Consider the following 22,463-nt stretch of genomic DNA (forward strand, 5'->3'; position numbering starts at 1 on the left):
CAGGTTATTCTTATATTTGTTTTTATTTTTGGTCTTTCTTTAGAATACAAAACAGCAACCAAAGTCACAAAAATAACATTTACAAAACATGTTTAACTGAGGTGACTGAGGCAACATAGAAAAGCATGTCTGAAACAGTGACATTGGTGGATTTTTAGCCTGGAGACTTGAGGTAAGACAGGGAGCGATGTCGGAAAGAGTCAAATATCTTTTACAAACCGTTTGGAATTAGTGCCTTCATTCAGTAGTGCTATTCACAAATGGAGTTTAATATCATTACGGTGCCCTAACATGTCCACGTTGAGCGGTGATTTAATGATGTAGTGCTTCAAATCTGCCTAAGAGTAAATTCATTAGAGTGACATGTAAGTCTAAAATTCTAAGCATGTTGCACTGTATGGCACCATTCAGAATGGTTTCCGTTCGGGTCCCGCTTTCACACACATGCACACACACGCACACACACTTCCTGCTCATCCACTCTTATTAAATGGGTGCAATTGATTTCTAATAACTTCCTATACTTGTTCCCCACCAAGAACACTTCTGGCTAAAATAAGTGAATACATCATAGATCACCCAAGCAGGAGCAGCTTCAGACTTTTGGGGGGGGAAAAAGAAACTGAAACACCATTTGTTTAAAAGAAAAAAAAGAAAGTTTAACAGGCCAGAAAAAGTAAAAGTGTTGGAATGGCCACCAGTCACAGAGGCACAAACTCAAAGTCCCATCTTTTGTTCCTACAATACAAAAATGGTAAGACATTATGCAAACACTGCATCACTGAAAGAAAACGATAAAAACCACTTACCTAAACACAAAGCGGTGAAAAATAGTACAGTTTGGCCCGCGATGGACAGCGCAGGTATGTTTTTGCATGAATAAACGTTTCTCGTCTGTTTTTTTTTCTTTCACATTTAAGACATAGTCACTGGTGATTCAGCATTGCAGATTATTACTCTTTTTTTTTCTTAGTTCCTTTGGATTTGTGCCTTTTATTGAATTTGCATCTGTCACAGCAGGGAGAATTGAGCTAGCATTACTTTGTAAATCTATATATACACATGCATTCAACATCATATTTAATCCCCCAAATTAAAGAGAAAAAAAACTATTCCAAACTCCTTTTTCACTACATACGAATTTAAGCTATAAAAACCTGCATGAGAGTCCACAAAGAGTTTGCATGGAGGCTTTGCAGTTTGATGTGAGATATGCAGCAGGTTTGTAGAGGTGCTGGCGCTGAGGGGTGGGGGGGGGGGGGGGGGGGGGGGGGGGGGGGGGGTGGGGGGTATGGAATGCAGCCTTATTCCATTAATAGGGGTTGTGGGGATGGGCCTATTTGTCACCCCCTGCTTATCCAAATGGGACTCTATGTAGTTGGGTTTTAAATTCACATTATGCTGGAAGAAGAAGAAGAAGAATTGGTAGCGGACGCTGCCAGGGCGGGACAGGTCGTCACCACGAGAGAAAAACACTGGAGTGTGAATGCATATCTACCATCTTCCGGACCTGCAGAGAGAACACCGGGTGTAAACGTAAACCTTTAATCTGCACCTTTGCCCAAACTTGTGATCCTTTTAAAACATACTCATACTTCTCTCTCTTCACCACTGCGGGGGCACGTAGCTGTAGCTGGGTGTGCCAGGAGGCCGATATGTGGGCATCGTGACTGGGTGGGGAGCGACGGGCGCTGGTGATGGAGTTGTCAACAAAGTTCCTGAGGAGTGAAAGCCACAGGTAAAACTACAAATCGAACACATCTGTATCCTGGGTAAGATTCAATAAACTGCTGCAGCTCACCAGCTGACATGGCCATAGTGGTGCCGGCTACCATGCCCATGGCGACACCGTTGTTGCGGGGAGGAGGGATAGGCGGGGCATACATCGCTGCAGGCATCCCATTGGGCTGGACCACTGTCGTGTGATGGATGACATGAGGCGGTGGAGCATACAGAGCCTGTGTGTAGTAAGGGCCTTGTTGTTGTGAAGGTATTAGTGCCTGGTGGACAAACAACCACACGTTACAGCTCAAGCACTGAGACTGGATGAAGATGGGCAGCGTGTTATTAAATATATACACATACAGCAAGGACTGACCTGTGCATAGGGGTTCTGTTGGGGGTAGGTGCTCCTGACAGGGTACACAGCAGTTGGGTAGGGGTTTGGGGAGGAGGAATACGGTGGGACGGTCCCTGTGCTGGGAGAGCAGGACACTTTGAAGGGAGCACTTTGAGCATAGCCTGGAGAGGGAGGAAGACGGCTCATATTAGGGCCGTTTGTTCTGGGACAAAATAGCTGAAGCTTGGAAGAAACACTGGCTGTGCAGCTCAGTAAAACAGGACCCTCATAGAAGAGAAGCACACACATTTTTTAGGGTTATTAAGAGTCTCTTTGGAAGTTTTATTCTTTATTATGTTATGTTTATAATTAATTCAAATCAAGAAGTAAGCTGGAACAATTTGACTCTTTTGAAGTGCATCGGGAAGATGTGTTTCAAGACCTATCAGATAAACTCCAGCAGATTTCAGCGTTACTTTCTTCTCACCGTTAGGAAAGCCTGGGTTTGCTCCTGCGTAGATGTTGGGAGTGTACACTGGAGCAGCTGCTGCGTATCCTAGAGGAAATCCAGCTGCCAAAACCAGAAACAAAACAAGAATATAATAGTATTCTCAATGCTGGGAGATATTTTCTTGTAATTATGCTTGTTTCTTAAACCACTATGCTTCAGGTTACCTGGATAACCTATACCCTTAGTGTTGGTAAAGGGGACCCCTGTTGGCGCAGGGCTGTATACTGGGTTCATTGTGGCTGTCTACTTGCAGATGCTGTAAATAAGAGAAGCATAGACAGGTTGGAATGATGCAATCATGCATGGAAACCAACTGCTGATCTGTGTGCCAGCAGAGCTCTTGTGGAAAGGACGGACATGAGAATATGAAGCTTTCTGCTGCTGTCGATTGTGACCCTGTTGTTCCAAAAACAGCACAGTGATTGTGAAAAGATTCCTCAGAATGTTTAAACAAAACCTTCAGTTCTGCTTTCAGAAACCTTAAGCATGTAAACTGGTTTGGTGTGCTTTCTTTAGAGCTTAGACTTTGACATACTCTCCATTTATTAGACTGCTGTTTCTGTAGCTTTCCCATTCGTCACGTTTCATTACGTTTATATGTCATCGCATGTGCACAAACTACTACTTTTACCCAACGACACAGCTGACTGAGAGCGGTCTGCATGATATGACCTTGCAAGGTCACGGTAACAAAAAAGCGAAGACTAGACTAATAAGCATTTTCTGACATTGTGTGCTGACATGCACCTATTACAGTTGTATTGGCATTACTATATATTCTGTTTGATAATAAACATAACGCAGGGAAGGTGCTTGCACTATTTTTAAAAATGGTGTCAACATGGTTCCTAATGCTCGCAGCACTGTCTAAAGCAGAAAGAGAGATGAGCGCAACTAGTCATTGTACAATGTTCTTGAGCAGTTTGTAAAAGACATTTTTGTAAAATTAATACACTCAACTAGACCTTTCATTTTGCATTGTTGATGCCATTCTGTTGTTCGGGTCAAACCTTAAATTTAACAAGGTGCTATAAACATTCCTCAGAGATGTTAATCCACGTTAACATGATGCTATCTCCTTCTCTTCCTGCTACCATGGGGTCTCGATCATGAGTTGACTCTGCTCTCGGCCTCTAGAATTCCCTCCCAGCAAATATCCATATCACTAACTCTCTCTCGCATCAGAACATCTCTTTAAACCGTGTGTAAGGTGACCTTGAGTGTTTTGAAAGGCGCCTGAAACAAAATGCATCATTATTGTTATTACATTTTACAGCTTTCTTAGCGCATTTCCCGAAGAAACCTTGACTTTTGCTTCCCATGACGGTCCCTGGGTTGATTTTAATGCATCTGTGCTTCCACCTAGCGGTAGCTAAAAAAAAAAAAAGAAAACCGTAAGCATGAAAAACAAAAACACAAAAAACCTTTCCACCTCGTTACAAGTTGTTCATTCAAAGTGAATGGACTCTGGTAAATATAAATTCACAATTACACTTACTCGGGTTGCTATAAGCACAGTCACGCTAATGAAATGAATCCAGATTTAACTCCAGTTTATTTGGTAGGCTGACTCTTTAGAGGAAACTGAAATTAATCAAAACTTCTAATTTTCAAAGAGAGAAAGAGGAACAAGATAATTTAGCAATTCGGCTTTATTTGTGTTACTTTAACTATACTCTTTCACCCAAACACAGTGGACGACAGGGGCGAGAGGTGTGGAGCTATGCGTTTCTGTTTGGTTTTTTTTTTTTTTTTCCTGGAGGTTTTCTTAGACTAAAATCTAAATACGTGCTGCTCATCAGTAAGTCTTAAAGGCTGCTTTCGCCTTCCAAGCACAAACCCTCGGCAGTAACATGTGCCCTCTCAAAACATGACGTTCGATACGTCGCCTGCAAAAATTAAGATGGCAACCTGAAGTAGAAGAATTTGGAAAGGTGAACGCAGCGGGGCTTTGTTACCATCGGCTAGCTTAGCTCACAAGCTTCACGATCTCCACCACCTGCAGTTAGCCTAGCCTGTTTGGCGCCGTAGGTGAGCGTTGCTTTACACGCTGACCCGCTAATCACCTGTCTGACCGCGCGAAGCCGCCGGAGTGTCCCCGGACAGCAGACAGATGGGGGACAGCTCGTCAAGCAGGCCGCATAGCACAGGAGGCAGGCAGCCAGACAGCTGTGTCAAGCGGAGCAGCCTGTCCCGTTACCAGATAACACGCATATCTTTATGTCCCGGTAACAAAAACCCACAACAACTTACTGTTAGCTGCTCTGACCGTCAGTTAGTCACCTTCTCCGGTCTTGTGGGTTAAAATGAGATAAAGCTAACTGCTGTTTTGCTCCCAGATGCTTTGCTTAACTCTTTTGAGCACCCCGCGTCACTTCCGTGGTGTCACGTGGTATACAAATTAAAAAATAAAATAATATAGTCTACTTTATATAAGATGCCGGTTTTGTTTTCTTTCAACAACGTGTAAATCTCATGTTAAACAATGAAAACACCAGTAGTTCTTTTTAAACTATTATCATTAGTTTTCCGTCAAACACGATCTGAAAATAATGATCAAATCCAACCAACATGACGTAACAGGTCAGATAACGCCTTTTATTGGTAAACAACTGCATCGTCTTTTAATACGGTTCGTGTTTTTTGCGACACAATCACAACACTTTGACGTTGCAGCGGTGTAACGTCCAGTATCGCAACACTGCAACAGTACTGTGTAGCAACCCTCCTTGAACTCATTATGTCGGCTCTGCGGTCCTTGCAGGCGGTAAAATTTATTTGACTCGAGCGCGACCGTCACTTCATCAAACAGCTCGTCGTCTCCGGACTCGGGAGACGTTGTTTACTTCTTAAACTGACCACTGTTTCTTCTGAAATAATTTTCGCGTTTCTGTGACAACGGGACAATTAGTGCTTCGTGCCCTTTAAGGACCTTGACGCATCGTTTCCATTCAGCCATTGAAGTGGGAAGAGTCGGGTCCGTATACTGTTGTGGTTTTAGCGCGACCTACGTGTGGGTTTTTACAGGTTAAAAAATGTTGCTGCCGAGCTCATATTAGGAACCGTCTTGCGGTGTACGGTGAAACTACTCGCTCAGCTGGCGTCGTCGGTGAAGAGCAGGGGCATAATGTCTGGAGCGGCGGGTGGGGGAGGAGGCTCCTCCTGCTTGGGCGCAGCAGCGGCAGCCAGTTGCAGCTCCACCGGCTCTCCATATGCGGCTGCAGCCGGAGGAGGCGCAGGGGTGGCGGGGAGGCTACCAGCGAGGGTTTTGGAGCATGTTTTCTCCTACCTGGAGCTGACTGACCTGATGCGGTGTTCGCTGGTCTGCTGGCACTGGAACAATATCCTGGCGGATGAAAACAGCGAGGTGTGGCGCAGCCTCTGCAGCCGGACTCTGGGCGACGAGGCTCTGCGGTCTGACATCCTTTGTAACCTGCCCACCTACAAGGGCAAAGTAGGTTTACCAGTACACATCCCTCTGTCCTGGGGTTACCTGTTTGGTGATGCCTTTACAAAAAGGGACAGTGTAGCCATAAACATGACTGAATGTCAGCGTAATCTAGTGCTTTTTAACGTATTCAATGAAATATAAGACATAAATGGGCATCAAACTGAATCCTGCTTGTTGTATTATTGTCTTTCAGTTGGTGATCACACTGAGCAGGTGTAGAGCAGATGTTTTGTTGCCATTGGGCTTATCACTGGAGTCCATATTGAATTGACTCTCCAGTCTATTGTTGCATAATAGAACAAAACCTGTTTTAAGCAGTCTGTGTATGGAGACTGTTCATAGGAGTGTTGATGGCATGAAAGTAAGGTTTGAATGAGAACAACTTGTCTGTGTCCAATGTCAATCTAAGGACGCTCATTCATTTGTTCCAAAGTGTTTTTAGAAACACGACCTACATTCTTATGAAAAATATTTGAGTTCTCCACCTCTGAATGGTGCAATGAGCGTCCTGCAAGATGGAAAGTGGAGTAGCATGTCTCTTCTTCTGTATGCATGCTTCACAGAACTTTTTTCCCCCTTACAAATATTTAGATTTCCCAGCAAGTGTCTGTGATTTTGTTAACTGTAATTGTCTTCCTGTGCAGCTCAAGGCCTTTCAGCATGCTTTGAGCTCCCACGACTGCTCCCGCAATGTTTACGTGAAGAAGAACGGCTTCACTCTGCACCGCAACCCTATCGCCCAGAGTACAGACGGCGCGCGGGGCAAAATCGGCTTTTCGGAAGGGCGACATGCCTGGGAAATCTGGTGGGAGGGCCCCCTGGGCACCGTGGCAGTGATAGGTATCGCTACGAAGCGGGCGCAGATGCAGTGCCAGGGCTACGTAGCCCTCTTGGGCAGCGATGACCAGAGCTGGGGCTGGAACCTGGTCGACAATAACCTGCTTCACAACGGAGAGGTCAACGGGAATTTCCCCCAGTGTAACAATGCACCTAAATATCAGGTAGGAGTCGAGATTTGAAATGACATTTTAAAAGGAAATTGTGTAAAGAGTACAAGTGAAAACATGATTATAACTCCTGATGTGACCGTGCCTGTCCACAGATCGGGGAGAGAATACGAGTGATTCTAGACATGGATGACAAGACGTTAGCCTTTGAGAGAGGTTTTGAGTTTCTTGGAGTGGCTTTCCGTGGACTGCCCAAAACCTGCCTGTTCCCTGCTGTGTCTGCAGTATACGGCAACACTGAAGTCACCATGGTGTACCTGGGAAAACCTCTGGATGGCTAGATGCAGATCAGCCTGTGCCACCCTGAAATCATACACGCTCCTGTCAAGTGCAGACAGACTGCTGATTCCCTCCCTATTGTAGTGTTTTAAGGTTTTGGAGGGTAAGTGGTCACATTTCTTCCAAACACAGTAACCTTATTTCCATAAGCACACAGAGAACTGTCTGCAATCTACTTCGACTCACCAAAAAAGCGAAGGTTTGGGTTTTCTTTTCAAACTGGACAAACAGGGGGAAAGGAATGTGCAGGGACTGTTTGTGTATCTACGTGGAGAAGTCCACTTTTACAGTTTAGCTGCTGAACTCTTTTATTCACCTTACAGGGGAAACTTAATTTAATGTCCCGCATTTTGGACTCGTGCTGAAGATTTACTTGAGATTTTGTCTGCTTGAAGGAGGCCTGAGCTACTCTAAACCAAGTGGCGAATACTTTAACGCAACATTTTTAACATGTGACACAGTCGTTATCATGTGAGTTAATGGACAAACGCATTGTGGAATGACTGCATTACAGTGAAATGAAACATGTGAGATGTATTGTAACATTCTGGCGTAGGTAAACCTCAAGGACACATGGGCCACGTCCATGGCACGTGTGTGGCAGTCCATGCATGCGCACTGTTGTGCTGCGTATGCACTGAAACATCTCCCCCTTTCAAGTACTTACTCAGTAACGGTGGAAACTAAACCTGTAACATGAAATGTGTCTTTTTAATGTGCTACTGTAGTATTACGATTTATTTATTTCCTGGTTTTATCTATGGTACTATAGATACTGTGTGATTTTAAAGCCTGAAAATAAAGTCTACATGGTGCCACTCCTACAGTAAAGACGGTTTGATGTTTGTTTGCATAAGTGAACAGAGTGCAGGTGGTCTGAAAGATCGACCGTCACCACACTGTCAGCTATTGATCAACTGGTAATGGTAAATGGACTGATTCTTATATAGCGCTTTTCTACTCTCCCGGAGTACTCAAAGAGCTGTATAATTGCTGGCCTTTTTTTTTTTTTTTTTTTTTTTTTTTTTTAAGGGAACTTGGACAAGAGGATCCTGCTCATGCTGCCAAGCTCAGCCATGAACTGTATGATTATGATGCACAGACTAGCATATCTGGGCTATTCCATTAAAAAACAAACATTTCTCTTAGAATCAGCTGGGTTTTTAGTACAATACAATACAATAATATATATATTTAAAGAAGCTATGCTAATATTGCTTGAAGAAAAAGTGGATTTTCATTCATGGTTTAGAAGATGAGCCTGGTATCAAAACATGGGAAAAGGGAAACACATGGGGATATGAAGCCAAACTTGAGTTTCTATCTAGCGACTCGTCGAAAAAACAAAATAGATCAATCATCCACAGTAACTTGGCACATGCCCTGTTCCAGTTACTTTGCATCACAGACATTAAACCTGAGCGGTTTTGCTATTGAAATCATAATATACTGTGATAATGATGTCGGGCTATATACTTTGATGAAAGTAAAATTTTCCAAGGCTTCATTAAATGTGCTAAAGTAACTGTTTAAATAAAATCTGCTGGTTCGCTCTGGAAATCCTTTTATCAGATTTCTTGGATTTTTATACAAAAGACTCAGCTGCTAACAATAAACAACAATACATTAAAATTATTTAGTTTGATTGCTTTATTACCATTGGACTATTTCACAAAGTGTTGTTGCAAATCTAAAAACTTGGCTCTTCTGTTTTTTAACAAGAGCCAGGTAATTACCATAACAACTGTATTATTGATTAGTATGTGGTACAAGCTGCAAAGACAATATCCAGCATACAAGATGAACCACTATAAATACAAAACATTTTACCAGGATTAATGACTTAGTTATGCAATAAATTATTAGCAAAATAAGAAAAACAAAACATACAATCATGTGGGGACACAAAACTTCACATGGCTATATCCATTCCTGTGAAAAACTAGGACTATCCTAACTGCTTCTACAGGAATCGGGGAGGTAAGTATTAGCTAGGTGATGCTAATCAAATGCACTCTTTTAGCTGATCATCAGTGATCAGTACGTATGAGCAGCTCTATAAAAGCAGACGTTTTAGTGGTTTGCATGTCTGGACTATTTAGGTGTAGTCCAATCTTCCCAGGAGTTGACCTGTCAGCCAGTTCACCTAAAGAGCAGACCATGCAATGCTCAGTGAAACTGCAAAAAAACATAAGAGCTAGATTTCAGACTCTACAGCAGCGGTCCCCAACCTTTTTTGCGCCACGGACCGGTTTATGCCCGACAATATTTTCATGAACCGGCCTTTAAGGTGTCGCGGATAAATACAACAAAATAAAACTAGTACCGGTACCGAAAAAAAGAAAATTTATTCATAACACATGTGAAAAGACCAAGGAAAACCAAGTAAACGATAAAAACGATAACAAAATAACGCTGAAAACTGATAAAAACCCTGAAAACTAGACATTTCACACCTGAACCTCAACTCTCATGGCCCGGTACCAAACAACTCATGGACCGGTACCGGTCCAAGGCCCGGGGGTTGGGGACCGCTGCTCTACAGGACTCAACTCGCATGTTAACTGTTAAAGTTCATGACAGTACAATTAGAAAAAGACTGAACATGTATGGCTTTTTGGAAGGGTTGCCAGGAAATAGCCTCTTCTCTGAAAAGAACATAGCAGTATGGCTTCCAACGTTGCATCTGAACAAACCACAAGACCCGTGGAACAGTGTCCTTTGGACAGACAAGACCAAAGTGGAGATAGTTTGCCTCTAATGCACAGCAGCACATTTGGAGAAAACTAAACGCAGCATATCTGCACAAACACCTCACACCAACTGTCAAGCACGGCGGTGGAGGAGTGAAGATTTGGGTTTATTTTGCACCCACAGGACCTGAGCACTTTGCTGTCATTGCGTCAACCATGAACACCTCGAGATGTCAAAGTGTTCTAGAGTCAAACATGAAACAAAATGAGACAAAAACACAATGTTTTATAGCACAGCAGCAAATCTACACCAGAATGGCAGCAAAAGAATAAAACGTCCAGACCTCAACTTGATTGAAATGCTGTGGTGGGATCTCAAGAGAAGTGTGTGAGTAATGTCTTAAACATGTTGGTTTACTTTGAGGCACCACTTTGGTCTTGTCTGTCTAGCTAGTGAGTGAACAACATGCACATTTCAAATTTCAACATGCAAAAGGCCTTAGACAAACAGCAACATATCCAAGGGAAAGTTGGGATTTGGAGATTATGTATCGGAATTTCAGGAGCGGGACCACGCCTCCAAACACACTCTTTCCGGTTGTCATCTATAAGTTCCCCCCAGTTCTGCAAACTGTTCATTCTCGTTTACGTGCCCCACCCTCCCTCCTTGTTCTCAATTCTTTAACTTCTTCATTCCTATTTAGTACATGGGGATCTGCCAGGCCCGGGAGCCGTCGCCAGTCCCCTTCGAGGCCTTCCCCAAACCGCAGCTCAATTCATGTCCAAGCATTCACCTTTATCTACTAAAACGCTGTCAAACCTAAAATGAGGACGTGGGCCCAGCTAGTGAAATATCTTTAAAGACCACAATGCACTGCTCATAACCTCCTCTGAGAGTTTCATCCAAAACAAAACATTTCAAGCTTGACTTTTCTCTTTTTTGTAAATGTAAAGGTGTGAAATGCTGTTTTCACATCGCTAACATACCTGACATGACAGCGATGTCGAGTTCTGCCTTCCTGCTCTCTGTCAGTATTTATTTAAAGGCAACTCTGCAATAAAATATACATTTTACATCTCAAAAAGTGCCAACAGAAATTGTTTTGCAATGCTCTAAAATCAACTCAGCGTGACTCAGGGAAAAAGCCTCTCAGTGCTGGACAGCGTCTCAGCAGTGAAGGAGAGAATTCATTGAATGATTGACTGTCTATGTAATGCCAAGGCAAAGAGATTGGCTGCTTCGCGTCTGCCCATTTGTGGCTCCAGTTTACAGCTTGCCTGTTAGAGTACCTGCTAATACTCCCCACTTTCTGTTCTGTCCTTGAACGTCTGTTTGCCGGACTGTCTATCAAAGTCACTTTCTCCATCCTTGATACTTTTACTTTGCACGTCTCACTGTCTGTATCCAGGGCTGCTATCCTCCCGTTCACCATCAAACCTGCTGTATAACTGCTTAACCTTGGTTTTGTCCACACATAACGATCTAATACGGAATCTGAAAAAGGATACTGACTATATATAATTTATTTTTAATTCATTTTTAAAGCTTTATTTAGTTGCTGCCTATTGACTGTACAGCCATTACCATAATAATGAAATACTGTCACTAAAATGAATGCATAGACTTATAGGAGTGTCTGTACTGCACCTTTCCATTTGTCAAATATTTCCTTTAAAACATCTCCAAAACATAAAAGTCAAGGTTATCATAGTTAACTAAAACTAAACTACAAACTAGATGTGAAAAAACATAAACATTTGAATTAACTTAATTGTCAAAATAAAAGTTGGACTTTTGAACTAAATTAAAGTGGGAATGATTTTGTGAGAATGAAAACCTTTAAAATCAGTTCAGTAATAGAAATTAAATCCTGGTGGAGGCCAGTGCCTCACTTTGATGTAAATCTGTGTTTCCTTTGGTTTAAGGAAAGTTGCATTTACACGTATAACTTAGCAATAATAATAATGGATTGCATTTATATAGTGCTTTTCAAGGCACCCAGAGCGCTTTACAATGCCACTATTCATTCACTCTCACATTCACACACTGGTGGAGGCAGCTACGGTTGTAGCCACAGCTGCCCTGGGGCAGACTGACAGAAGCGAGGCTGCCATATCGCGCCATCGGCCCCTCTGGCCAACACCAGTAGGTGGTAGGGTAAAGTGTCTTGCCCAAGGACACAACGACCAGGACAGAGAGCCCGGGGATCGAACCGGCGACCTTCCAGTTACAGATACGCTTCCCAACCCCGAGAGTGAATGAATAGTGGCATTGTAAAGCGCTTTGAGTGCCTTGAGCCACGGGGCGACCGTGGCTCAGGGGGGGGCAAACAGACGTTCAAGGACAGAACAGAAAGTGGGGAGTATTAGCAGGTACTCTAACAGGCAAGCTGTATACTGGAGCCACAAATTGGCAGATGCGAAGCAGACAATCTCTTTGCCTTGGCATTACATAGACAGTTAATCATTCAATGAATTCTCTCCTTCACTGCTGGGACGCTGTCCAGCACTGAGAGGCTTTTTTCCTGAGTAACATCTACACCTTCTCAAAGGTTTCTAAATCCCTCCGATGACTGTTTGAGTGGTGGGCCCTTAAATCTCGACAGAGCCGAGATTTAAGGGCCCATGAAAACGCAGCTGATCCTCGAGATGTTTCCACAAGAGGGCAGTGACGGTTTTGTGCATGCAATGCAAATATCGTCCCACCACAGAGAAAGCCTGATGATATGCAGCAAAGCCTCTCGAGAGGACAGAGGTTTCCCACATTAGTGTAACGTCAACTGTTGTTGCTGCTTGTATCTGTTGTCACAACCTACAGCCTTAAACAGAAGACGGAGGTGCGCTGATGTATGCTCCGTATGCTCTGAAGGCGTTAACAGGAAGATGGGAATTGTGTGAATATTTATAGAAGCTGTTTTTAATATCTAAAGAAATTAAGCAAAGAAAGAAAAGAAACAAAAACTTTCTCAAAAACTAAGAAAGCGTTCTAGTGTTTACATTTAAGTCTCCATCTCATTTGTTTCGTCAAATAGCAACTGCCCACATCCCCCCTCTACCCTGCCCCCCCCCCCCCACACACACACACTTTTTTCTACACCACCCTGCTAGAACCCTTTCGCAGCTCTCAAAAATAGAATGCAAATATCAGTAGTGTGCCATGTCTTAAAATGGCTACAGCTGCTGAAACAGACAAAAAAAAAAAAAAACAGTGCTCACACACTGCACTGCACGTGTTCACAACACTGTGCGAGTGTAGTGCAGGAGCTGCTCTCACCCAGTGTGCTTAGACTGACACACACTGCCTCACACTGCACGCTGCTACAACTGAACGTGAGCAAGGCCACATGTAAAGATGCACCTAAAGCCACTGTAGGTCACGTCGCTAACAGGTGAACACACATGCCATTTCATTAGGTACACCTGTGCAGATATCTTATTAGTCAATTGCAGCAACAACTCAGTGCACGCAGGTATTTGGACACGGTCAAGACGAGCCGCCGAAGTGACTGATTATCAACTGGGATTTTCCCACACAACAATCTCGAGGGTTTAAAGAGTTTGCAGAGATGAAAAGGAGAAAATATTCAGTGACCAGCAGTTCTCGGACTGAAAATGCCGTCAGAGGAGAATGACCACACTGCTTCAAGCTGACAGGAAGGTGACAACCAGTTGTTACAACCAAGGTGTGCAGAAGAGCATCTCTGAACGCACAGCACCTTTAACCTTGAAGCAGATGGGTTACAGCAGCAGAAGACCACACTGGGTGTCACTCCTCACAGCTAAGAACAGAAAACTGAGGCTACGATTCACACGGGTTCCCCAAAATCAGACAACTTTGGGCCCCTTACTGTCAATTGAGCATGGTTTGACTGTCACAGCCTTTTTGAATATTGCTGCTGACCATGTCCATACCTTTGTGACCACGTCACAAAGCTCAAATCATCTCAAACTGCTTTCTTGAACACAACAGTGAGTACAATGTACTCAAATGACCTCCACAGTCACCAGATCTCAGTTCAACCAAGCACCTTTGGGATGTGGTGGAACAGCAGATTCACATCATGGATGTGCAGCAACAGTGTGATGAAGAATTAACGCAGCACTAGCAAGCTGTACCTAATGAAATGGCCAGTGAATGTATAATAGATTTCATCTCAACTGCAAAGGCGTTTCTGTAGTAAGAACAACAAGTCTTAAATCTCCTTTTTTATGCATCACATGTAAAGTTTAAAGGTGCCCTGTGGGAGCTTCTCGTAGTTCATAAGCAGCCACCTTATTCGATTTTACGAGTGTCAAACAAACAACAAAGTCAGCACCCACACATACTCATATGGATCAGAAAATCTTGTTGCCACCCGACCTTGCAACAGAGTCAGAAGTGAGACGTCCTGTGTGAAAACAGGAAGGAATGCCTGACCAATCAACTCTCCACAGAAGGCACCATCACTTCCTGATTCCTAATTCCCCATTCTTGCACCCACTCATCATTACAAATAAGATACAAGCTAACAGCTGGAGTTTCACAAATGTTGAAAGCGACCTTAGCACGTTTATTAGCTGGCGAATGAAAATAAAATCAGTAAAGCCAAACAGAGTAGATTGCTTAGTTTCTGCAGTTATGCTCTGAGCCCTTGTGCCTTATCTGACTCAGAATCCCTGTAACCGTTGAAGGTATGTTTTTATAAAGAGTGCTAAATGTCCGTTTATGTGTGTGTAGATATATATATACATATATATTTACATATACATATATATATGTGTGTGTGTGTGTTTTGTCTGTTGCAGTGACAGGCCGAAAATAAGGCAGGAAGGGTGTGTGCGTTGAGTGGTTTCCTCTTGAGAGCTTGGCTGATCAGCACGAGCAGAGGGTGTGAAGGGTGTGTTCTCATTGGGTTTTTGTGGTAGCAGTTGTGCTACCAGTATCAGTTGTCTGAATAATAACGCTATTCTGCTGTGAAGCTGTGAAGGAGAAAAAGAAAAAAAAAAAGAAGAGAAAGAAAACACTTGCGCAGTGGTGGTTAAGTTAAGCCTGCACTCGCCTTCCTGTGGCCCCGAGCTTGAGAACCTGCCTGATTGCAGCTTGTCCATGTGACTCGGTTTCCGTTGCCTGCCTACTTCCGTGAATAGTAAAGAAGGGGCATCTGTGCTTCAGTCAGTGCAGGGGAGAGCAGCTGAACTTGACACACATGTGAATGCACTCTGCAACAGCGAATCAACCAGCGATATGGTCAGGGGAGCAACCGTCAGTGGCTTGGCAAATCCACACCTAACCACCAGTGTAAGTAAATGAACTCTGTACTGCACGGTGTTCTCCTGCATGAAGCAAAGCGCATCGGCTAAATGAGGAATTCCTAATTTAAGGTCATTTTGCAGTCGGTGCATTTGAGCAAGATACTTTAACGATCATCTGTTTCTGAATACGCTCCATTTTCTGAGTGTTATGTGTGCATACACCAGCGCACCGCTTTGACAAACGAATGTGAGCGCAGCATAACAGCTTTCAGACCATGTTTGAGTCATTTAGATGTTGCCTGATGAATGTAAACATATAGTGCGCATAAATGCAAACGCAAAGTAAGTGTGCATGTCTTTTTTTTTTAACACAGTGCACGGTCTTATTAATAAAAAAATAAAAAAAATAGGCTGCATCAGACAGAGAAAGCAAGATTCTGCAAATATATGTTCTTCCATGAGCTTAACTTCTTCCCCAGGAACATAGTTTAGAAATTATATTGAAAGCGGTGGCACAGTTACTCAATGTGAGCTACGCAGATGCAAAGTAAAAAATAAATAAAAATGGTAATAAATCGGTTAGACAAATAAAGAAACATAAAAAATGTTCAAGAAAACCTTTGTGTTCTTTAGAAACCATGCTTGCGTTATAATGGATAGGCCAACAATACGTGCCAAAAGCCAAAAAGAAACGCACGGCCTCATCATGCAGTGAGTCACGCAGTGGTCTGATTTGAAATCTGGGAAATTTTTGCAAAATGTACACAGCAGATGTTTTCAGGATAAAATATGCCATCACTTCCAACATCTGGAGACAGACCGTAAGTCAAAAATTGAAAATCGGAGTCATTCACATATAATAAAAATGAAACCGAGTACATGACATTGAGGTAAACGCTGTAAGGATTATATTACTGTACTTACTATTTACAGAAATTTTCATTTAGATATGAGTAGATTGTAAAAAGCAATGAGCTCCACTCTCACCTGAGACAGTCAAATATAGTCTTATAGACTTTTACACTATCAAAGCTTTTCAAACAATTGTGAAAATGAACCTCGGCTATTAAAGTTGAATTTGTAAACTCCCTGTCCACTGTCTGACCTTCTGTCTGCTTCAGCATTTTAATGTCAAGCTGCTTTCGTCCACTGCTAGGATGGAATTTCCTTTCCAGACACAAATATTCATTTTAAGACAAAGTTTATAATGACACAATTTTTTCATACAAGGTTTTTCACCATATACAAATAGTAATAACTATGGTTTAAAACAGAGGAAGATCACAGCTCATTGTCAGGCCTATATCGAACAACCAGCTCCTGCTCACTTCAGCAAAGGGGAAAAAATCTAAAAGTATGTGACACAAACAGGCTCACGCGTTTCTTCTTCTTCTGTGTTCTCAACAGTAAGGATGAGAAAATGCCAGTCCACAGGCTCACACCCATCCTTCTCTGCTTGTTGCACATGTGGAGAACGCTGACGCCAGTCTCGAGTCATCCGCAGCACCGTCGATGTCAGTTGGTAAGACGCTCTCCTTTCATTTAGCTTTTCCCGAGCAAGTTTCAGGAATATTGAGGAAATTTCACAATGTATCACATGGAAAAGGCCAAACGATTTCATGTTTGGCTTAGTTAAAACTAAAAAGTGACTTTGGTAAGACAACTACAAAGCTAAAATTTCTAAAAAAAAAAAAAAAAAAAAAAAGTTATTTCTAAGGCACTCAAACATAAATGTGTAAACATGAAAAGCATCAAGTAATGATACTGAAATATGGAAAGTTCTGTATTATTACCAAAGATCCAGTCCCTAATAGGACCCACCTTCTAAAAGCACGCTGTATATGTGGTTTATAACTTTAGTTAGATCAAAATCCATCCAGATTAAATCCATTGGCACATTCCTACACTGTATTAATGATTTAATGACTTTTCAATAAGCCACAAAAAGACTAAAATATTAATATCTGATGCAGGGTTTTGGAAGCGGATGTCGATTATGAGAAAGAAATTAAATCTCCCTTGTTGAGTGTTTATCAGTCATATAAATAAATATAAATGTGAATGATTCTAGAAATGAAACATCTAAAGCAATAAAACCAATAAAACTCCTAGAGGGGAAAAATGATAAGTTATTTAAACTGAAAACTTCAATTTTTTTTAAAGGCGTATCGCCAGAGAGTATTTTTAGAGTAGTCCAGTGACTCAGAATGCTAATGGAAAAGTGATCTGTCAAGGAAATGATGAAGTTTTGGTAAGCTGTGGTATGACCTACCAGAATAAGAAACTACAGCCCACCATGTTTTTCTGAGCCTGTACAGTGGGTAACAGTACTTTCAGTTAAATCCCGAAACACAGGAAGGCTAAAATGCTTCCACTAACAGTAAGACGCTAATGTACTGCAGGCAATGCTCATTATCTTAGTTTAGCATGCTAGCATAGTTTACAAATAACCGCACGAGAAGTAATTTAAGAGGGTAATCTTCCCACAATAAAATATTTTAAGTGCACATGGATATTATTCATGACGATCTTAAAATGTATCTGCTGTGCAAGAAAGAAATCCAGCTTCTGCCAGAATTTTGAAAAGCCGAAACACTGCAAAGTGGCAACCAGTATGCAAGTGTTAAAGCATGTGCTTTTTTTACCTCCTCTGCAGATACAACAAACGGCTTGCTGCAATAATGGTCAGCTCACATCTGTGCCTGAAGGACTTCCAGAAAACATCGAAGAGCTTCAGCTCAACTACAACCTCTTTGAAACACTACAGAATGCCTCTCTTCTCCGTTACCCTTCACTAACCGCCCTGAGCTTAGCTTGCAACAATTTGAGTGAAATAGAATCGAACACTTTTCAAGACTCAAAACTTTTAAAAAGCCTCAATCTAGCAAACAACAGTCTTTATAACAGCTACGAAGAAACCAGCCTTGCATTAAGAAAGCTATCAGGTCTTATAGCGCTAGATCTTTCTGAGAATAAGCTTACAGATGAAATGGCTGCCTTGCTTCTTCAAAATCTCACGTCACTAGAGTACCTCAATCTTTCTGGGAATCTTTTGCTGAGAGTGGATGAGGCCTCATTCAGGGATCTGCATCAGCTTAAAGAACTTGACCTACAAAGGAATTTGATTTTTGAGATTGATAATGCTTTTGACAGCAGTCCAAAGCTACAGCGACTCAACTTGGCCTTTAACTATCTGCCCTGTCTCACTGACTTCCACATGATTCAGCTGGAGGTCCTCAATGTCAGCCACAACTTCATTGAGTGGTTCATCTCAAGGCAAGACCTCAACGACACTTTCCAGCTAGAGACTCTCGATTTATCAGACAACAAACTCCTTTTCTTTCCTTTCCTGCCCAGCCAGAGTAATTTAAGGTACCTTTACTTGTCTCACAACGCCATTAAATTCTACGAACACTTAGCAGACAACGATACGTTCCCAAACTCAACAAAAACTGTGGAATTCTACAACTTTAACAAGGACATCAATAATGTGACCGCTCAGTTGTGGGACGAAAACCTTCACGGTGATATATCCTCTCTAGAGACTTTAGATCTGATAGGGAACTCTGTGGAGTATTTCCCTAAAGGATTCATCCAGAAAATGCCCACCCTGTCTAGACTTCAAATGCACACAAATTGCCTGAGAACCTTAAATCTAACATCTGAGCAGTTCTCTGGTAGCTTGTATGAGCTGGATGTTAGCAACAATGAACTAAACCAGATCTCAGCGGATAAAGCTACTCTGACCACTCTTGGCAATTTGACATACTTTAACCTGAGCCTGAATGGTGTTAAGTGGGTACCCATGGGATTATTTTCCTCACTGCAAAGCATCCAGTCGGTGGATCTCAGCTACAACAACATTGACATTTGCCTTTCTGAGGAAGCTGAGATCAGTATGCACACTAATTCAACTTGCATGAATTGGAAGAATGTTATGTCCCTGAGACAGCTTTACCTTAAGGGATGTAACCTTAAAATAATTCCAAACACTGCATTTGCGGGGTTGTCGCTAACGCACTTGGAGCTATCCGATAACCCCGGAGTAACCATCCATCAATCAATACAAAGTCTTAGCAAAACATTACAGCATCTAGGTTTAGGGAACACTCACATACAAGACATCGACTTCTCCCATTTCCAGAGTCTGAAGTCTTTAAACATTTCAAATAACTTTCTGCTACATCTTCCCCATTCACTTCAAAACCTGAACCTGAAAGTGCTTGATCTGAGGGACAACAGGCTTTCTACCATCCCCTCTGGTCAGGCTAATGCATTAGCCCCAAAGCTGCAGACTATTTTTCTCACAGGAAATCAATTCAACTGTTGCCAGACCGAATGGTTCAGGACATTTGAAGCAACAAACACCATCCACATGGTCGAACAGTCAGGCATCACATGCAAGGATCTCTTCCTAAGGACACACAGAGTGGAGAATCCACAGTCGTTTTTGTGCTTTGATGAAGGGGAGTCGATCTTTTGGTACATTCTGCTGTTTGTCCCCATCTTTCTTTTTTTCACAGGAGTCTCTATCATTGTTCTCCTCACCTTTAAGCCCACGCTGCTACAAAAATCCATCAAAAAGAAGTGTTTGAAGCCAACGTCTTACTGATGTCACCATAACTGTATTTTGTCCAGTACATTATTTAGAAATGTAGCCGAATACATATCTGAAATAAATACATTTACCGCAACATGTGTGAGTGTATGATAATGAAGTATCTAAAAAAAGAAAAAGGTCAATTGTTTTTTTTTAGATTGCTCGGTTCAGTGAAGTGTGGTTTAAAACAAGGCCCTCATCCTGATAACCCAATGTAAAAAATGTGGCTGCGCTCTGGGACTTGACTTGGTGAGTGTGTGAGCGTGTGTGGGCGTATATGTGTATGTGTGTTTGTATGTGAAGATATGCAGAAGTACTGTGATGCAAGCTGTTGCTATAAGCAGCAGAGGAAACATGAAATTTCCTGTTTTGCTAAGATGTGCAGCAACTGCCCAGTTTTGTATCTCAAAGAGGAGGGGTTTGAGGTTTCCTTCCTATCAGTGAGACCAAGATGCATCATCAGTGTGAAATTCCAGTAAGTCAGCACACACAAGGAAATGGTTTGGACCCCCCAAAAATGATCGATTCACACGACTGATTCAGTTTACTGTGCTGGGAGCACGTACACACACGAACAAACACACACATGTACACATGGGTGCACACAAACATGCATACGCCTTCACAGACACACGCACACTCACACATTTATATATATACGTGCTATGCATTTAACACATTTTCTTCGAGTTTAATGTAAGTACTCAGGGGCGTAGGAGTGGGAAGGCTGGTAGATTACTGTGTAGCTGTACAGCGTGCTGGAGGCCTAACCAGAAAGTAACCAAAATACCGCTGTGGTGATGCTCAGGGTCATGGTGGTTGGAACGTAAGAAGAGAAACCAGAGTAAAGCCTTGTCAAAGCCTCGAAATGTTATTAATATTGACATATCTTCTACGATATGAAGTTGCCAGTAAATCAGTTGCAGAGAAACTGAATGAAGTTTTTATTTCCTTTGTTGTTCATTTGAATTGATGAAAACTGGTTTAAGATATGCAAAGCTTTAAGAACTGAAGTCGTTGATGAGAGATTCATTACTTGAAGGCTTTTCATTTGAATGTCATTAAGTCACAGATAATGGGTGGGAACAACGACTTCTCTTGGATTTTCAAACTAATTTCCACAGGTATCTGGAACTCAAAACTGACAGACAATTCAGGGATGCCAATTAAACCTATATATTTCCCGTATAGCGGTGATGTATCACCTCCATGAAAGCAGGAAGTAGACCTTCCTGCTTCCATGATGAAGTGGTTAAACTGGGCTGACAAAATGGCTTAAGGGCTGGATTACACTGAAAAATACATTTGAGGAAGGCACTTTGGCACTGGTTGCAGATTGCTGACCAAGAGGAACTTTATTTGATTACTCAGCTATAACAGTTTAAAAGTTAAAGGACAGAAAAAAAGGGGGTTAAAGGGGGCATTCACAAACGCAGCTAGACTCAGTTTTCTAAAGACACGTTCAGACCACATATACAGTATATGAAATCAGGTTAGCCACAGGCATGCACCATACTACAAAGCTGCCAAACACGCATTCATGCAGCTGCGTTTTCTTTGTAAAACAGCTCAGCTGTGGTTACGGGGTCCATAGTCGAGGTAAGTTGCCTAATGTACGTCACATGGGCAAGCAAGTGTGAATTAGTGAAAGTGCCGTGTGCTTATTTCTTCTCTCAACTTGTCGTCATAGTTTCTTGCAGATTAATCAATGGAAATGTGAAAAGAGAAGTGACACGTGACTGGATTGGTCTAATGCAATGCAACTGACTCAGAATCTGAAAGCAGGTGTGCACACTGTCACATATAGGTATAGCATTTTGAGTTAAAGGCTTCACATCTTTAGCCTGTTTAGCATGCTAAACAAATAGCAAGCTGACGTTAGCATGTTTGGCGCGCTTTTAGCAAGCGTGCTAAACATATAGTATGCATATAGATTTGGGGGGGTTTGTTTTTTAGATTTTGCAGGCCAACAGAAGCAGAGAAACTATTATAAGAGAGGGACTATCAAATAATCCTTTGATATTCTTCGTTGTTGTTGAGTTGTTGCAGAAATAACACTGCAAAAAAGTAAAAAAAAAAACAAAAAAAACCCAAGTAGTTCTTTCCAGTTGTTAACTGCCACACAAATCATGAAACAATTCAAATGTCACAGATAAGTTGAGCAAGTAAACAGTACAAACAGAATTTAAGCCAAAGTCATATAGATCAGTCTTCCCAGATGAATAATTCAATGTGCCCCATCAAAATTTCCTATAACTGCTGCTTTAATTGCCTTTTACCACTTTTTGCACTCTTAATCTGAACTTGATACAGCTTGATACAATAGTTGATACAAAACTCTAATACTTAATACTTTTAACACTTATCGGTGTTGAGCAAAGGTAATGTAAAACGTCCCATAATTGCATCCTCAATAGGAATCGATAGGCACCAAGGTGGGTTTTGTCTGTCTCTCTCTCCAAAGGCTGAACCAGCAATCAACATTCAAAATTATCTGCCTCTTTATTAGGTACACCTTGGCAGTACGGGGTTGCACCTCCTTTTGCCTTAAGGCTTTATTGCACAGATTCAACAAAGTGCAGGAATACTATATAAATAACACTAAATACTTTTTAAATTTAAATTTAAATA

General features: G+C 42.0%; 3 protein-coding genes across 6 annotated transcripts; 2 read left to right on the forward strand and 1 right to left on the reverse strand.

Annotated features, from left to right (window-relative positions):
• Positions 1 to 4: 4 nt before the first annotated feature.
• On the reverse strand, positions 5 to 4,966 carry fam168b (family with sequence similarity 168 member B). Of its 4 annotated transcripts, none has more exons than XM_085172825.1 (8): positions 4,824 to 4,950; positions 3,838 to 3,942; positions 2,735 to 2,826; positions 2,547 to 2,630; positions 2,099 to 2,241; positions 1,802 to 2,000; positions 1,594 to 1,718; positions 5 to 1,510 (listed from the first exon to the last, which is right to left on the reverse strand). In XM_085172825.1, exons 3-7 carry the CDS (start codon positions 2,802 to 2,804, stop codon positions 1,606 to 1,608), a joined length of 609 nt encoding a protein of 202 aa, XP_085028951.1. In that variant the 5' UTR covers positions 2,805 to 2,826; positions 3,838 to 3,942; positions 4,824 to 4,950; the 3' UTR covers positions 5 to 1,510; positions 1,594 to 1,605. The 4 variants fall into 4 exon arrangements, with proteins under 4 accessions (XP_085028951.1, XP_085028950.1, XP_085028948.1 ...); XM_085172824.1 differs by having other exon boundaries at positions 2,735 to 3,120; positions 3,162 to 3,942; XM_085172822.1 differs by lacking the exon at positions 3,838 to 3,942 and having other exon boundaries at positions 4,824 to 4,966.
• Positions 4,967 to 5,269: 303 nt separating this feature from the next.
• fbxo45 (F-box protein 45) lies at positions 5,270 to 8,138 on the forward strand. Its single transcript, XM_085172821.1, has 3 exons — positions 5,270 to 6,024; positions 6,666 to 7,022; positions 7,124 to 8,138. The coding sequence occupies exons 1-3, from the start codon at positions 5,698 to 5,700 to the stop codon at positions 7,307 to 7,309; spliced, it is 870 nt and encodes a 289-aa protein (XP_085028947.1). The 5' UTR covers positions 5,270 to 5,697; the 3' UTR covers positions 7,310 to 8,138.
• A 6,675-nt stretch (positions 8,139 to 14,813) lies between these two features.
• On the forward strand, positions 14,814 to 19,926 carry nrros (negative regulator of reactive oxygen species). Its single transcript, XM_085172238.1, has 3 exons — positions 14,814 to 15,278; positions 16,640 to 16,754; positions 17,889 to 19,926. Exons 2-3 carry the CDS (start codon positions 16,653 to 16,655, stop codon positions 19,842 to 19,844), a joined length of 2,058 nt encoding a protein of 685 aa, XP_085028364.1. The 5' UTR covers positions 14,814 to 15,278; positions 16,640 to 16,652; the 3' UTR covers positions 19,845 to 19,926.
• Positions 19,927 to 22,463: the final 2,537 nt, after the last annotated feature.

This window comes from Neolamprologus multifasciatus, chromosome 9, assembly GCF_963576455.1.
Source record: "Neolamprologus multifasciatus chromosome 9, fNeoMul1.2, whole genome shotgun sequence".
Taxonomy (NCBI): Eukaryota; Metazoa; Chordata; class Actinopteri; order Cichliformes; family Cichlidae; genus Neolamprologus; species Neolamprologus multifasciatus.

What these genes read in the sequence shown, in the direction of transcription:
- fam168b (XM_085172822.1), bottom strand. Translation starts at nt 2,804, where the DNA reads ATGAACCCAGTATACAGCCCTGCGCCAACAGGGGTCCCCTTTACCAAC. An exon ending in AAACCCAGGCTTTCCTAACG is followed by an intron (nt 2,242 to 2,546) that starts GTGAGAAGAAAG and finishes CTCCCTCTCCAG; the next exon opens with GCTATGCTCAAAGTGCTCCC. An exon ending in AACAGAACCCCTATGCACAG is followed by an intron (nt 2,001 to 2,098) that starts GTCAGTCCTTGC and finishes TTTGTCCACCAG; the next exon opens with GCACTAATACCTTCACAACA.
- fbxo45 (XM_085172821.1), top strand. Translation starts at nt 5,698, where the DNA reads ATGTCTGGAGCGGCGGGTGGGGGAGGAGGCTCCTCCTGCTTGGGCGCA. An exon ending in TGCCCACCTACAAGGGCAAA is followed by an intron (nt 6,025 to 6,665) that starts GTAGGTTTACCA and finishes CTTCCTGTGCAG; the next exon opens with CTCAAGGCCTTTCAGCATGC. An exon ending in ACAATGCACCTAAATATCAG is followed by an intron (nt 7,023 to 7,123) that starts GTAGGAGTCGAG and finishes GCCTGTCCACAG; the next exon opens with ATCGGGGAGAGAATACGAGT.
- nrros (XM_085172238.1), top strand. Translation starts at nt 16,653, where the DNA reads ATGCCAGTCCACAGGCTCACACCCATCCTTCTCTGCTTGTTGCACATG. An exon ending in AGCACCGTCGATGTCAGTTG is followed by an intron (nt 16,755 to 17,888) that starts GTAAGACGCTCT and finishes CCTCCTCTGCAG; the next exon opens with ATACAACAAACGGCTTGCTG.